General features: G+C 38.0%; 2 protein-coding genes across 8 annotated transcripts; both read left to right on the top strand.

The window, feature by feature from the left end:
• The first annotated feature begins 4010 nt into the window (after positions 1–4010).
• LOC140781024 (zinc finger CCCH domain-containing protein 53-like) lies at positions 4011–7515 on the top strand. Of its 2 annotated transcripts, none has more exons than XM_073126788.1 (9): positions 4011–5078; positions 5158–5295; positions 5400–5585; positions 5667–5758; positions 5844–6128; positions 6224–6344; positions 6530–6712; positions 6802–6863; positions 6936–7515. In XM_073126788.1, the coding sequence occupies exons 1-8, from the start codon at positions 4495–4497 to the stop codon at positions 6833–6835; spliced, it is 1623 nt and encodes a 540-aa protein (XP_072982889.1). In that variant the 5' UTR covers positions 4011–4494; the 3' UTR covers positions 6836–6863; positions 6936–7515. The 2 variants fall into 2 exon arrangements, with proteins under 2 accessions (XP_072982889.1, XP_072982888.1); XM_073126787.1 differs by having other exon boundaries at positions 6527–6712.
• Positions 7516–9436: 1921 nt separating this feature from the next.
• LOC140782739 (uncharacterized) lies at positions 9437–13046 on the top strand. Of its 6 annotated transcripts, none has more exons than XM_073129476.1 (11): positions 9437–9589; positions 10096–10192; positions 10337–10407; positions 10494–10543; positions 10850–10923; positions 11006–11068; positions 11401–11488; positions 12224–12286; positions 12365–12444; positions 12529–12600; positions 12695–13046. In XM_073129476.1, exons 2-11 carry the CDS (start codon positions 10161–10163, stop codon positions 12777–12779), a joined length of 678 nt encoding a protein of 225 aa, XP_072985577.1. In that variant the 5' UTR covers positions 9437–9589; positions 10096–10160; the 3' UTR covers positions 12780–13046. The 6 variants fall into 6 exon arrangements, with proteins under 6 accessions (XP_072985577.1, XP_072985576.1, XP_072985579.1 ...); XM_073129475.1 differs by having other exon boundaries at positions 9476–9589; positions 10091–10192; XM_073129478.1 differs by having other exon boundaries at positions 9476–9589; positions 10091–10192; positions 12676–13046.
• The last annotated feature ends 301 nt before the right edge of the window (positions 13047–13347 follow it).

Here is a 13347-nt window from a genome sequence, read left to right as displayed (position 1 = left end):
ATCTCATTAGTCATTACAATGTAATAAAGGAACTGTCTTTAATAAATTTTCTGTCAGCTGTAACACCATTTTTGAGTGGAGTTTGGTCATGCAGGAAGATTGAAAGGAGCCCAATGAAGTGTATGTATCTCGGCACTCAAGGAAGCATGTCCATGATGATTGTTACTATGAGAGTGTGAAAAGAGGATGACCCACACCTTTGGCTGTTTTCATTTTTAATGTGATTCCTTTTGACACAAGATCTTTTCAATCTTGAGTGGGTCCCCTGACCCCCAAAGCCAGTCTGACCAAAGGTAGCAGAAAGGCACTCTCTTTTACTATCAAGCCAGTAGTGCAACTCTATACTAACATGTATGGATGACCCCATGCTCATTGATATATATATATATATACTGCATGGATTTCACCCTTGAAGTAATGATAGTAATGATGACCATGGCTATGCTGTGCATGTGTAGAGGGAGAGGAAAAGAGCATCTTTTCTTATATTTTTTTTGTTTAATATATAAAGTTGCATACGAGTGAAATCATAAGGTATCTTTATCTTCCTCCAAAAAAATTTCCTTGTTTCTTTTATGTCTTCAATGGAAGGAGATTAATTAGGTATCTTGAGACCTTGGATATTGGTAAAGGAAATACCTGAAAGCTAGTGACAGAAAGAAGCATATAGAACTCAATTAGAATCATAGGCCATTGAGAAAAAAAAAAGCGAAAGGAAATATGAGCTTAAAGAACACAAAATCCATCATCAATTAGCACTTTGAAGCACCATAGTCTGGATTACTTTGATGAAAAGGTTATAGAAGGCTATCAGTGGTGGGGATAAGAGCTTCTTTTGCTGGCTATTATAAGGTCAGTGTTAGGTAGAGAGTACTGCCCCCACACATGGATGGGCATCATGAGGAAAAAAATATATATATATACCCATATGATCTGATCATTCTGATCTGGTCCTATATTAAATTAGTTCAATTACAAAAGAAAAAGGACAAAGAAACGTAAGAGTTTAATAGACAAAATTTGAAGAATCTTGGAGGGGTTGGGGGGACAAATGCAACAGGGAATGGTCATATCCATATGAATGCCAACCACAAGATTGAAATGAGTTGTCTTTCTGCGGATCAAACAGTGCTCCTTTTCTCAGCAAAAGGTTGCAGCTTTCCTTTCTCCCACCCACCACCAATCTTAAGAGACGAGGAAAAAGTAAAAAAGAAGAACCAAAGAGGGGGAGTAAGGAAAAGCTTCATCTCATTCTGCCCGTAAAGTTCGGGTGTGACTTAGAATCCAGCAGAAACCCACTTATCCAAGGAATCATAGAAAGCAATTCATGCCCAGAAGCATGAAACGAACAATCCTTTCTTCTCTAGCTTTACAAACGAGTAAGTGGTTGGAAAAGAAAAGAAAAACTCATGATAGTATTGACAAGGAATGCAAATATAAATTTTTCAAAAAAAAATAGCTACTAAGGTTACTTCCAATTGGCACTATCTAGTGAGGTGAGAGAATGGAAAATGGAATAGTTTTCACTTTTCATCACAGTTTCAATATTCTGGTTGGTAAAACTAAGCCTTAGTATTAGCCCATTGGTTTGTAGACTTTGTAGTACAACAATAGAGGCAGTGAGGGTCTGTTCTTGGAGCTGTCTACCTTGAATTGAAGACAGTATCTGACATTGCCACATGGAGCTGATTCAGAGATGAGGTTTGGTGATGTAGAGAATGAATGAATGAATGACTGATTTTTTTTTTTTTAAGCTCTTCTTTTGGCCATTAATTTTACCCAAACATCTTGGAAAGGAGCAGTACGCAGTGCATCTCCATTACACCACATAAGAAATTTTCTTTGCCATGATGTGAAAAATTGAAATCACCACAAGGATCATCTGCAGCTTTGGCTTTTGAATATGCATTGATTTGAGCTTCATCTTTTTCTCTTTCAAATAGAGAATGAGTACATTTGGGAAAAGTAGGAAAAGTCTATTGTACTAGTAGCAATATGGTGATGAGGAGGGGGTAGAGAGAGAGAGAGGGGTCAATCATGGAGACAATTTGATTGAAACTTAGTGGTGGGCCTAAATCTCTCTTCTAAATTACAAAGGAAGCCATCAATATTGATCAAATAGCTAAGCTGATAGGTTATTAATGCCATACATAATAGTCATACAATTTTTGTTCTTTGACCTAAGTATATCTCTCATGTCACTAATTAGTAGCCAAATGAAGCCAATTAATTCCTGTTAGCCAGTATTTTCGGAGCTCATAAATTATTTTTTTTCGTTCAGCATATATTAGATAACTAAGTTGTACTTTCTAATGAAATAGCTAACTCTCAATCAACCAATAAATGCAAGTTTCATCTAGTAATTAGGTCTAATACTAACGATTAAGATAATTGTCTCTTTAGATAGTTAAACTTTTGGGTATTTTATCTTTTATATTATTTTGTTTTAGAATATTACGACATCTCAAATGTGAGAAAGATTAAGATGATAGAAGATTTTTTTTTCAAATTAATTTTTGGGAAATAAAAAGTATAATATTTTTTAATATTAAAATTAGTGTCTGTTAGTTAAAACTATAATGGCATGCTAACTTCATTGATTTGAATAATCTTTCAATATTGGTCAAACATCACATCGCCAAGTGGGGGCCTCTAATCATGATCGCAATGAGAACACGAATCTCGACGCTGTATTTACACCACTCATCCTTAATCTTGCAGAAGTTAATCATGGTACTTAATCTGTCCACATCCTGTCCCTCCCTGATCAAAATAAAAAGATTATGATGCTATATCTTCTCTCTTCTTTTTTTCTTTTTAAAATTTTTAAATGATGCTATATCTCAACTTACACGTTTGGGTTTATGTGGTTGTAAGTTTGTAACCTTATGGGGAGATGAGAAGCAGCTGAAGCTTATATATCACTGAGAATGAGATATGATGATCATCTATATAATTTCCTTCCTCTTGATAGAGACAAAATTGTCTCTATATAAGCAAGAAAGAAAGAAGATCTATTGTAACATACTTCCAGAGCAAAAAACACACACCAACCTCATCAATAATAGCAACCTCTAGTCTTCAAATGCGGCTGGGCTCTTAACTCCACTCCAAATCCCTGTCGACTGATAATATCCATTCATTTTGGTTTCTCTCACATTTTTGGCCTTGAGATGAATTATAAAGAGCATTTTTTTTTTTTTATCCTTTCCCACTTCGTAATGCTCGTCTCTTAATATTATCATGAAACTAATTTATGTTGTGAGGGCCTGTTGGTTTTTAAATTTATGCTGACTCACACACAGACTCCATGAACAAATACTGTGTGTGTATTGGAAACAATTGATCTCAGATATAGATATCGTAATTAAATAGATTGAAATGAGAGAGAAGAATAGAGAAGGGCACGGAGGACTGGACGGACCCACGATAATGATATGTGGCGATATGTGATCTCACAGGACATTCAGCACCTCCTATCGTTTATCTATTGCAGGGAGAAGAGGGGGAGAGAGAAGAAAGCGATGGTGAGACGGGCACCGAAAGAGACCCACCCTTTTTTCGATCAATCAGATGCCATTCGAGTCAGTATGATAGGGTGAAGAACACACGATAAAAGCCAAGCCTTATCTCCTGTCCCTTGCTCCATTATTAAAAACCCCATGCAGATTATATTATTGTTATTATTAGTATTTTATGTTCTTGTGCTTTATGAACTGTGATGCATGTATGTGTGTGTGTGTGTGTATATATATATATATATGGAGAGAGGAGAGAGGAGAGAGGAGAGAGGAGAGAGGAGAGAGAGTAATTTATATATATATTCTTATATTTTAGGTTAGCATCGTTATAAATACTATTTACTACAGTGAAAGGGCAACAACAACACTGGAGAGCAGAGGAGCACCAAAAACGACAAGAGGAGGAGGGTGGGTGGGGTCAGAGGAGGACCAAAATGATAGCTTAGGGGAAAGCGAATTTAGCAGTGGAGGTGGTGTGGGTCAATAGAAGAGAAACTTATAGAGAGAGAGAGTGGTAACCAAGAAACCCAACTTGGTCCTTGAGAGAGAGAGAGAGAGAGAGAGAGCAGGAAAACCTATACCCAAGTTGGTCTAGAGTTTTTTCATTTTAATTTGTCTAGATAGAGAGAGAGAGAGAGAGCAGCGCAAGGTTTACCTTCCTATTTGAGTAGATCCAGATCTATCTACTACACACACTCCAACTCTCTCCAGCGTTCAAGCAAAGGAGTAGGGAGAGAGAGAGAGAGAGAGAGAGAGGAGAGAGAGAGAGAGAGAGAGAGAGAGAGAGAGAGAGAGAGAGAGCAATGGAGAAAAGGAGAGAGAGAGTCCTCAGAGTATTCCTATAGTGACCAAAGAAAAAGAAAAGAAGTAGCTTTCTTGGGTAAGCATCCATTCTACCTTCTATTTTGGGACAAGCTGTTGAGGGGGGGAGAGAGAGAGAGAGAGAGAGAGAGAGAGAGGAGAGTTTGATCTCATGGACGCTTACGAAGCAACAAGGATAGTGTTCTCAAGAATCCAAAACCTAGACCCAGAGCACGCAGCCAAGATCATGGGCCTTCTCCTTCTCCAAGACCATGGCGAGAAGGAGATGATTCGGTTGGCCTTTGGACCAGAAGCCCTTCTCCATTCCGTCATCCTCAAAGCTCGCAAAGACCTCGGCCTCTTCCCCATCTCCACCCCGTCCTCTCCTTCCTCTCCTTCTCCTTTCCTTCTGTCTCGCCAGAACTCTTGCCGTTTCCTGGGTACCACCGTCGCCTCCTCTCCTCCTTCCTCTTGGGTGAACGAGCTCGCGGGAGGAGGCGAACTCCTCGACGACTTCCAGCTCCAGGACCAGCTCTGCTTCGGCGCCGAGTTTGGCTGTAAACCTTGCCTCTACTTCGCGAGGGGCTACTGCAAGAACGGGAGTAGCTGCCGGTTTCTTCATGGCTTGCCTGATGAAGACCAACATGGCCAGGATTTGCTACTGAGGTCTAAGAGTTGTGCTCTACCCTTCTCTCCTACTGGCTCTTCAAACAAATGCCTCGATTTCTTGCTCCAGCAGCAGAGTGAGAGCCAAAGGTGTTACCTTCAGGCACAAAGCCATCTTTGCTTCGATTCAGCTTGATGGGTCTTAACAGTTCTAGCCTTTTCATCGCAGGGAAGCTCTATTTGGTCGATCAAGGCTGCTCGAAAGGAGCGATTTTTCCAGCATGATGAATCCTGGGTCGAGGCAAATCTACTTGACCTTCCCCGCCGATAGTACTTTCCGAGAAGAAGATGTTTCCAACTACTTCAGGTACTAAATTTTGTTGGTTTTTGATCCAAAATCTCTATAGATCTTTTTACTTCTCGGGATAAAAAAATTGATCTTGGCTTACTCTTCTTCCTTCCAAATCGAAGCATTTATGGGCCAGTACAAGATGTGAGGATCCCATATCAACAGAAACGGATGTTTGGGTTCGTCACCTTCGTCCATCCGGAGACCGTAAAGCTTATCCTTGCCAAGGGAAATCCCCATTTCGTTTGTGATGCTCGTGTCCTGGTCAAACCTTACAAGGAGAAGGGAAAAGTCCCGGATAAGTACAGGCACACTCTTTATCCTTGCAACCAAATTCAAAGTTTTATCCCAACAAATCTCCTCAACCTCTTAGTCCTTTCCAATCTCAGGAAGCAGCAGTTGGGTGAGCGAGGAGATTTCCCCAACTGTACGACTCCTACGGGCCTGGATTCCAGGGATCCCTACGACCTTCAACAGCTAGGTGAGAGATTGGCAGCATAAAAATCCTTCCTTTTCGTTACATCTACCTTTATTCTGATGAATTAATAACAAGTATGGCAAAGCAGGAGCTAGGATGCTGTACAATAATAGCAGTGAGTTATTGCTAAGGAGAAAGCTAGAGGAGCAGCAGCAAGCTGTAGAGTTACAGCAAGCTATTGAGCTACAAAGTAGGAGATTCATGGGTCTCCAGCTTCTTGACCTCAAGAGTAGAAGCCTCTCTTCTCCCACTGCTAATTCCAACTTTAATTCCTTCAATTCCACCATGAGACCAACTACTCCGACAATTACCACCACCTTCTCCAAAGATGGCAGGATCCACAATGGCAGCCCAGAGAAGCCTACACTTGATGGTAAAATATTAAATCTTTTTTTACCTTCTTATACATGTGAATGATTTCTATTCTAGCTTTTGGTTTAGCGACAAATTTTTTTTTCTCATTTGCAGAAAAGAGAGCAGAACTCAAGAAGGTGAACAGTTCTCCGCAGCAGACGGCAGTCAACGCTACAGATAAGGAGGAATCTGGAGGCGAAGCGAGCCCCAATGGTGATGGCGACTTCCAAGAAAGGTAATATAACTATAAACAAATTCAAACCCATTAAATTTGCCCTCTTTTTTATTGCTTCTTTGTTTCTTTCCCCTTCCGTTCTTTGAATTATTCTCTCTCTCTCTCCACTGTCGCATCGCACTAAATGCATCAAATATATATATACATATGGGTTAAATTCTATTTTTTTAATTTTTCTCTAGCAGCTTGGAGCACAATTTACCAGATAGCCCCTTTGCCTCCCCCACCAAATCATCACCCTTTGTGATCGACTCCTTCGCAGAAGTAAACACCAACGCCAATAACCACATCTTGACCTCCTCATTGCTGCCTCCCACCTCAGCCCTTGACCTGCCCTCCTTCAAAACTTGCTTCTTTCAAATGCCCAGGTATGTTTAGATTCTGAAAAAAAAACTATTATAATTTTTTTCTTTTACCTTTTGTCCACCCCTTTGTTCTTATTCGTGTTGCATTTTAGGTACTCATCTGGGCCCGAGGAAATTGGAATGTAAATTTAAGTCAGAAGAAGTTAGCTTGTGGGTAAGAATCATACACTCAAAACACTCAAACGGTAGCCTTTGATGTCTCTAACTTTGGTTGCTTCTGTGGCAGGAATACTAGCAGCAAAAGGAAAGAGATATATTGGAGTATAAGAAAAGAAGTTCCAGCAAAGTTAGATAGCTGAAAGTTTTATACTTTCTTTTCTTCTAATTGATAGCCTCTTTTTATTTTTCTTTTACTTGGAAGTTGTAGTAGAGAGGTCTAGCATTGTGAGATGGCCTTTCTACTAGTAATATAATTACTACTATAACAAGTAACTTTTAAGTAGTGTATTAGCCTACTAGCTATCTACTACCCCCAGATACGTTACAAATTGCACAAGGAGTACAGACATCAAAACTGAAGAGAAAAAGGAAAAAAGAGATAGCTGAGCAAAAGCATGCAGTAGAGGAATAGAGGAAAAGGACCACAACACCAGCATGGCAAAGAGAAGGGAGAGAGAAAAAGTTGTTGTAGTTATCCTCCTGGCTTGTCTCCATTTCTCCTACCAGGATATTGGCTTTTACTATTACCTTTTTTACCTTCTTTTATCTACTGTAAGTGACAGTCATATAGACAGAAAGGAAAAGAAAAAGGAGAAAAGTATCAAACAATTCAGTCTTTTATTACTTTAATCTACAGATTCCAACAACTTCTGTATCTCTGGAATGCTCCAAGCTTTGTGTTATTATTCTTCATGCTCTTAAGAAACTTTTTAACTTTGCTGAGATTTTTTTTTTCTCTCTCTCTCCCTTGTTCACTGAGGAATTACTAAGAGGATTTAAGAACAAAACAACCTGATGATGTGACTTTAACTTTCACCCACTACCGGATAAGCTGTTAATTCTCGTTAAACTACAAAACCAGAGCTAATCCTCTCGTAATTCATGTCAGAATCTTGATTCACGTACCAGAGGGTCCAAAGGAGAGCAATCAATAGAACAAACAGCTAACGAGCAAAACAAAAGAAACGTAGCAGAGGGAAACAAATAAAAGTAAAGAAGTTGATCAGTGACCACTCCGTACTGCTTACGCTCTCCAACGAGTATGAATTGGGGGAAGAAGACAAGACTTGTTCCCATCTCTCTACGTGTTCTCCGGCCGCATGTGCTGCTCTCATGTGCTGCTCTGCTTCATGTGACTCTTTCTTGTCTCCCCCCCTAAAACCTTCTTTCTCTTTTACCATTGCCATTTGCCAAGTTTTACTTTATTCTTTAACAACAATTAAATGAGTTCCCAACAACTTACCATTTGATCTTTCTTCTTCTCTTTTCAAACGTATGATAAAAATTTTAGAGGAAAATTTTGCAACTCAAAATTCTAATTTCTTCTTGTAATACCATTTGATCTGATACCCAATAGGATTTAGTGAGTAAGTATACATATGACTGATGTAAGCGTCCAGAATGATATAGAATTTTAATATTAAAAAAGAAGTAATTAGATGTACACATAGGCTAACTCCGATCTAAACCCACTCTCAACCCTGCTCGTCAGGCCATTTGATTCTCATTTTTGGATGCATTGCTTCCATTTGTTTTTACTTGTAGGATTAACCTCTGTCTCTTTGGCTAATGTTTGAATAATATGCCAGTGAACGGTAACAGGCTAATATATTGTATCACAGTAAAATAAGCACATCCTATCTAGATTGACATATATCATCTATATATTATTTACATAATTCATCTTTTAAGTATTCAAAAAAGTAAATATATAGTGTAAAGTGGTCTTCTGTTTGCTATTTAGATTCGACTACATATCAATTCTAGGTGCATATTAGTGCTTCAATTGTATTTTCTCTCCCATATGATCTACGTTCATAATTGGCCGTCTATTTATATTGAAAGTAAATTTCAAACTCCAAAATTACTGTGGACATAAAAATGATCAATATATCATAATTAAAAATGTCGTCTCATTTACTTTCCATAATGTTAAAATATCTATCTTATTTTGGGGTACAAAATTGGTGATTCTCTTCAACATTGAAGAAAAAATTATTATCATTTTAAGTTTGGGCAAATAATGACTTCATACTAAGAAGAATAAAAGAAGATGAAAATATAGAGGAAGAAGAACTATATATAATATAAATAATTATTACAAAGCTTTACAAAAGAAATCTTTCTAATTATCCGAGAGAATTATCTTTTGACGCTAAGTTTAGATGTTAGAGAGATCAATCCTAGAATTTCTTTGATATAAAGCACCTTATTGCTTGTTGATCCGAGAGAACCAATTAGAACTTTAACCAACTAATTTCTTGACTTCCTGTGAGCTCTCTTTGCCAAGTTTTGTTCCGTTACTCAATTTCGTTTTATGAGAGAAAGCCCGAGGATTGGGCTTGGGCCCGCCAAAATTGGCCGAGATTGGAGTTTGGGCCCGACCCAAAGGAAGTATAGATGTTATATGTAAGGGTTAATATGTACTTTATGCAAACAGCAATCATAAAACGGTAAAATGTATTTAAACCCGCAACTAAGTGGAAAACTATTCGTCACCGGTTATGACTTTCCATCATGAATCACCAACCGCACATTAGATCTCGTGATCCCAAGTGTAAATCGAGCACCGCATGATTTGTCTCAATGCGAAGTAAGTAAGCAGTAGGCACAACAAGCGGTCACGCTCCGTCTCCTAGTCCCATTATATGCAATAAGGTTGGTCGTCGGTAGAAACCCGAACCTTTTCTCTCTGTTCCTTCGTGGAGATCTGCCCGCCAGGTATGAAATTTAATACCCAAATCTATTTTTATTTGGTGGTTAATTTCGCTCCCCCTCCGTTTATTTTAGGAGATCTCAGAGGGAATTAGGTATGCTAGGGTTTCAGAGCTTTTTTTTTTTTTGTTGGGATTTTATTCTCCTTGTTAGAATTTCCTTCGCGTTGGATTTGATTAAGGATGGGAGCTTGCCCAATTTGGGATAAATTTTTGCTGATCTAATTATGGATCTGACTTTCGGGCGGAGCTGTGGTTCCCCAAGCATGAGGTTTCGAGGCCGAATTGGTTCCTAATTTCTGTGATTCCTATTGAAAATTGATCTTAAAATTAGCAGAATTGGGAAATGAAAAAAATGGGAACTATATATTGAACCTTGCTTATGATTACTTTTCAATGCTGTGTCTTCTTGTTGAACAATCCGTCAATCATGTTAGACATAAGAAATATTGGGGTTTTTCCCTTTCCTTCCATGTTTTCTTTAGTGATACCAATTTTTGGAAGTTAGGTCAGTTGGATGATAAATTCCAGCCACGGATCAACTTCGAGCTCATTAATTCGTTCAGGAGATTTTGATCATGAAGTTTTTGGAATACACTCCTTTAGACAGGTATATTCTATAACAGCAAGTGTAGGTGTCTTTCTCTTTAGCTTTTCACTCTTGATGTATTTTTTCTTAAATTTTTTTTTACTACCATTTCAGTACAGGTCTTATTGTTAAATTGATATTTATACTTCTATATTACCTTTGTAGTATAAATTTGTTCCTTAATCACTTGAACCTTGGAGAATGTACTGTCAGGGGAAATCTTGAAGCCTTTTCATGTAAGTATGGGGGTATTTAATTGATTCTTTTTCTGTGTGTGATCATTGGTAACACCAAATGAGCTGAATTGGGCACTAATATGCAGGCAAGCATACTGGTACTGATCGAAAACTCTCTCTAAGTTTGGAGCATGAGGTATCTACAGTATCTGTATTTGTTTGATATGTCTTATACTCATACCTTTGAAACTAAATGCAACTATGCAAGATATTCTCTCCATCGCCATTTCTTTTTTATACCTTTATACTGTTAGTTTAGCCTTTAATGCCGGTGACAGTTACTGTGGAATATCTAGGTGGATATCATTATGAGCAAATTATGATCACTGTTATGCATTGGATACTTGATTTTATTTAATATAATTGGTAGTGATCAGCTTGGGACTTCTGTATTGTAGTGTTGATTGCATTATTTTGTTAACTTGATGTTTTGCTAGTTCAGATTCTTGATTACCTTGGGCAGTCTGCTGATAGTGACCCTCCTTCCCCTGTGGAGTATCTATCTAGTAGATCAAGGTAGGACAGCAAAATTTTGGTGTTTTTGTTCCTTTTCACTTTTCATTGACCTGATTTTGCCATTGTTTCCTGTTTGTGCCAGCCGGAAAACGTTGATATATCTTGTTCTTACCCTTGGTCGTATGTATCCAGATTACGATTTCAGGTATCTTTATTATATTACGTTCATCAAGGTTTAAGAAATAATTGGAAAGAAGGATGTTGGGTAATGACATTGTCAGCTTCTTAGGCGACATGTCAACCCGCTTTGTCCTTTCTAACCACCATTGGGAGTGTTGTCAAATGGTTTGACAGATGGTTGATACCGTCGCTCTATGAGCTGAGAGTTCAAATCTCTCCATTTCCCTATAATGTTGTGGTCATCAATGCAGCTTTCACTTTCTTATACTTGGAATCTATAGTTTTGCTGTACTCGTATGACAAGTTAGTTTCAGACTAAATATAACATTATGTTGTCAACATATATCGGCTTAGCAGTGCAGTGCGAGCTCACCTGTTTTTTAAAGAAGAAGAGTGGGACAGCTTCAAGCAGATAATGGATACCTACTTGTTTGAGGCAGCTCGGGTATGCTAATGTCCTTAAAAAGTAATTGTGATAGGAGCTGATCAATGTTTACTGCTTCGCATTGTAGAGGCATTCTGAAGAAATCCGTACATCCATCTGTTTCATATATTTTTTTATGTTGCCAGTAAACGTGCACTACATATCCAGTGATTTTCTATTCATATATTTGTTCCACTGAAAAGTTTCAATATAGCATCCCCAAAGGTTATCACACGGGATAGTCGTGGAATTAAATATTCAAACAAGATCATGTGTTTCATCCCGATGGCATGAAATAGTTGTATTAACTTCTATTGGTGTTCTCTATGCCTATTGGCTTTGAAAAATTTAAGCAACTAAGAAATGTTCTCTTTCACTAATGATATTTTTCCTTCTTGAATCGTCAATTTAAAATTTCATGAGCTGCATCTCTATCTCCGCTTTCGTGCAATGTGTGCATCATGCTTGCTTGCTCACTATTACTCTTCCTTTATTTCAATCTCTGTGCTTTTGTGTTAGACTACTATCTGTTTCCTTAACTTCATACCCAGAGTTCTTTTCCAGTAAAGACTGATGTTCTAAAACGTTCTTCTTTTTCTTTGCTAAGATTTTCCATTAGCAGATATATTGTCAAGCACATTTCTCTTGCACACTTCAGTTATATGTACTTTTTGTTCTTTGACCCACTGTTGATGTATCTACCTGGTTTATGCTGTTCCTTTGGCTTTAATTGGGTGTAAAATGACCTTGTTCCAGCAATGGGTTGTGGCAAATGAGGGCAGTTCCCTTCTTGAGAGCATGACTAAGGCTATTGATGAGGTCAGGGTTTTTTTTTTCTCTTTCTTCCTTTATACTTTGGGTTTACAAGAATGGTGTCATATACCACTTTTGATGCAGGTTATCAAAATAAAGGAGTGCGAAATCTACAGTTACAACCCGGACTTTGATGGTGACCCTTTCCTAGAGAAAGGAGCCATGTAAGTTCCTTCCTATTTTAAGCTAACATCTATCTCATCCAATCATTTATATATCAGTTCTGATATGGAATTCATGTCTTTCAGATGGTCGTTCAACTTCTTTTTCTACAACAGGAAGCTGAAGCGCGTCCTCAGCTTCAGATGCTGTTGTATAAGGTAAGCCCTCACTTTGGCTGAGTCCCACAATTTAATTAACCTCTTGGATGGTTCATGAACTCAGTAAACTGTCAGCAAATTTCTGTTTCTGCAGCAATTTAGCAGGAGATGGCTTCCTTAGCGATGAGGCGGCCAATGAGGAGGAAGAAGAGGATTTGCTAATTGACATGGATATGTGACTGACTCTGTGTTGTATGGACTACCGCTAATCTTACACCTGCCTTGTGTAGTATACCTGCCTTGTGTAGTATATAATATGCTGAACGACAATAGGGAGTAAAAAATTAGGTATAGATTCACAGATGTATGTAAGGTGTGCTGTCGATCGACTTCTTCTTATTGTCAGATATGACAGGAAGCTATGTCCACTGTAAACTGAACCATTGTAGATTTTCAAATTCGAAAAGGTAATATAAATGCTAGCAGCTGAAGTAGTTTCTTTTAAAGATGTTAACTGCCAATTAGTTTTTACAGGTGGAAACATATAATTTGTGAGAAAATTTTCTTCATTGATTGTCCATATCAAATTGTAATTATCTGGTGATATTATACTGTTGCTCGATGAGTTTGGTATCGAATTTCGCATACTAAAGGGATCAACTCGCCAGCTTCGTACCTTTTGCAAATGTTAACTGTATTATGTATATTTTGGGCTTCCCAGTTTTTTTTTTACAAAAATTAATTATAATAATTAGCGTGTAATAGATATTTATTATTTGATCCTCGAACTATTGTTATTTTTACAGA

Source organism: Typha latifolia, chromosome 2, assembly GCF_019914945.1.
Source record: "Typha latifolia isolate L0001 chromosome 2, TyphaL0001v2, whole genome shotgun sequence".
Classification (NCBI taxonomy): domain Eukaryota; kingdom Viridiplantae; phylum Streptophyta; class Magnoliopsida; order Poales; family Typhaceae; genus Typha; species Typha latifolia.
Note: the sequence above shows the minus strand (reverse complement) of the source record. Positions and strands in the feature narration are given on the sequence as shown.

Coding starts and splice junctions, on each gene's coding strand:
- LOC140781024 (XM_073126787.1), top strand. CDS start 4,495: ATGGACGCTTACGAAGCAACAAGGATAGTGTTCTCAAGAATCCAAAAC. Junction 6,129..6,223: donor AGAGAAGCCTACACTTGATG/GTAAAATATTAA, acceptor TCTCATTTGCAG/AAAAGAGAGCAGAACTCAAG. Junction 6,345..6,526: donor GATGGCGACTTCCAAGAAAG/GTAATATAACTA, acceptor ATTTTTCTCTAG/CAGCTTGGAGCACAATTTAC.
- LOC140782739 (XM_073129473.1), top strand. CDS start 10,161: ATGAAGTTTTTGGAATACACTCCTTTAGACAG. Junction 10,193..10,336: donor GAATACACTCCTTTAGACAG/GTATATTCTATA, acceptor TTACCTTTGTAG/TATAAATTTGTTCCTTAATC. Junction 11,489..12,223: donor ACTTGTTTGAGGCAGCTCGG/GTATGCTAATGT, acceptor ACCTTGTTCCAG/CAATGGGTTGTGGCAAATGA.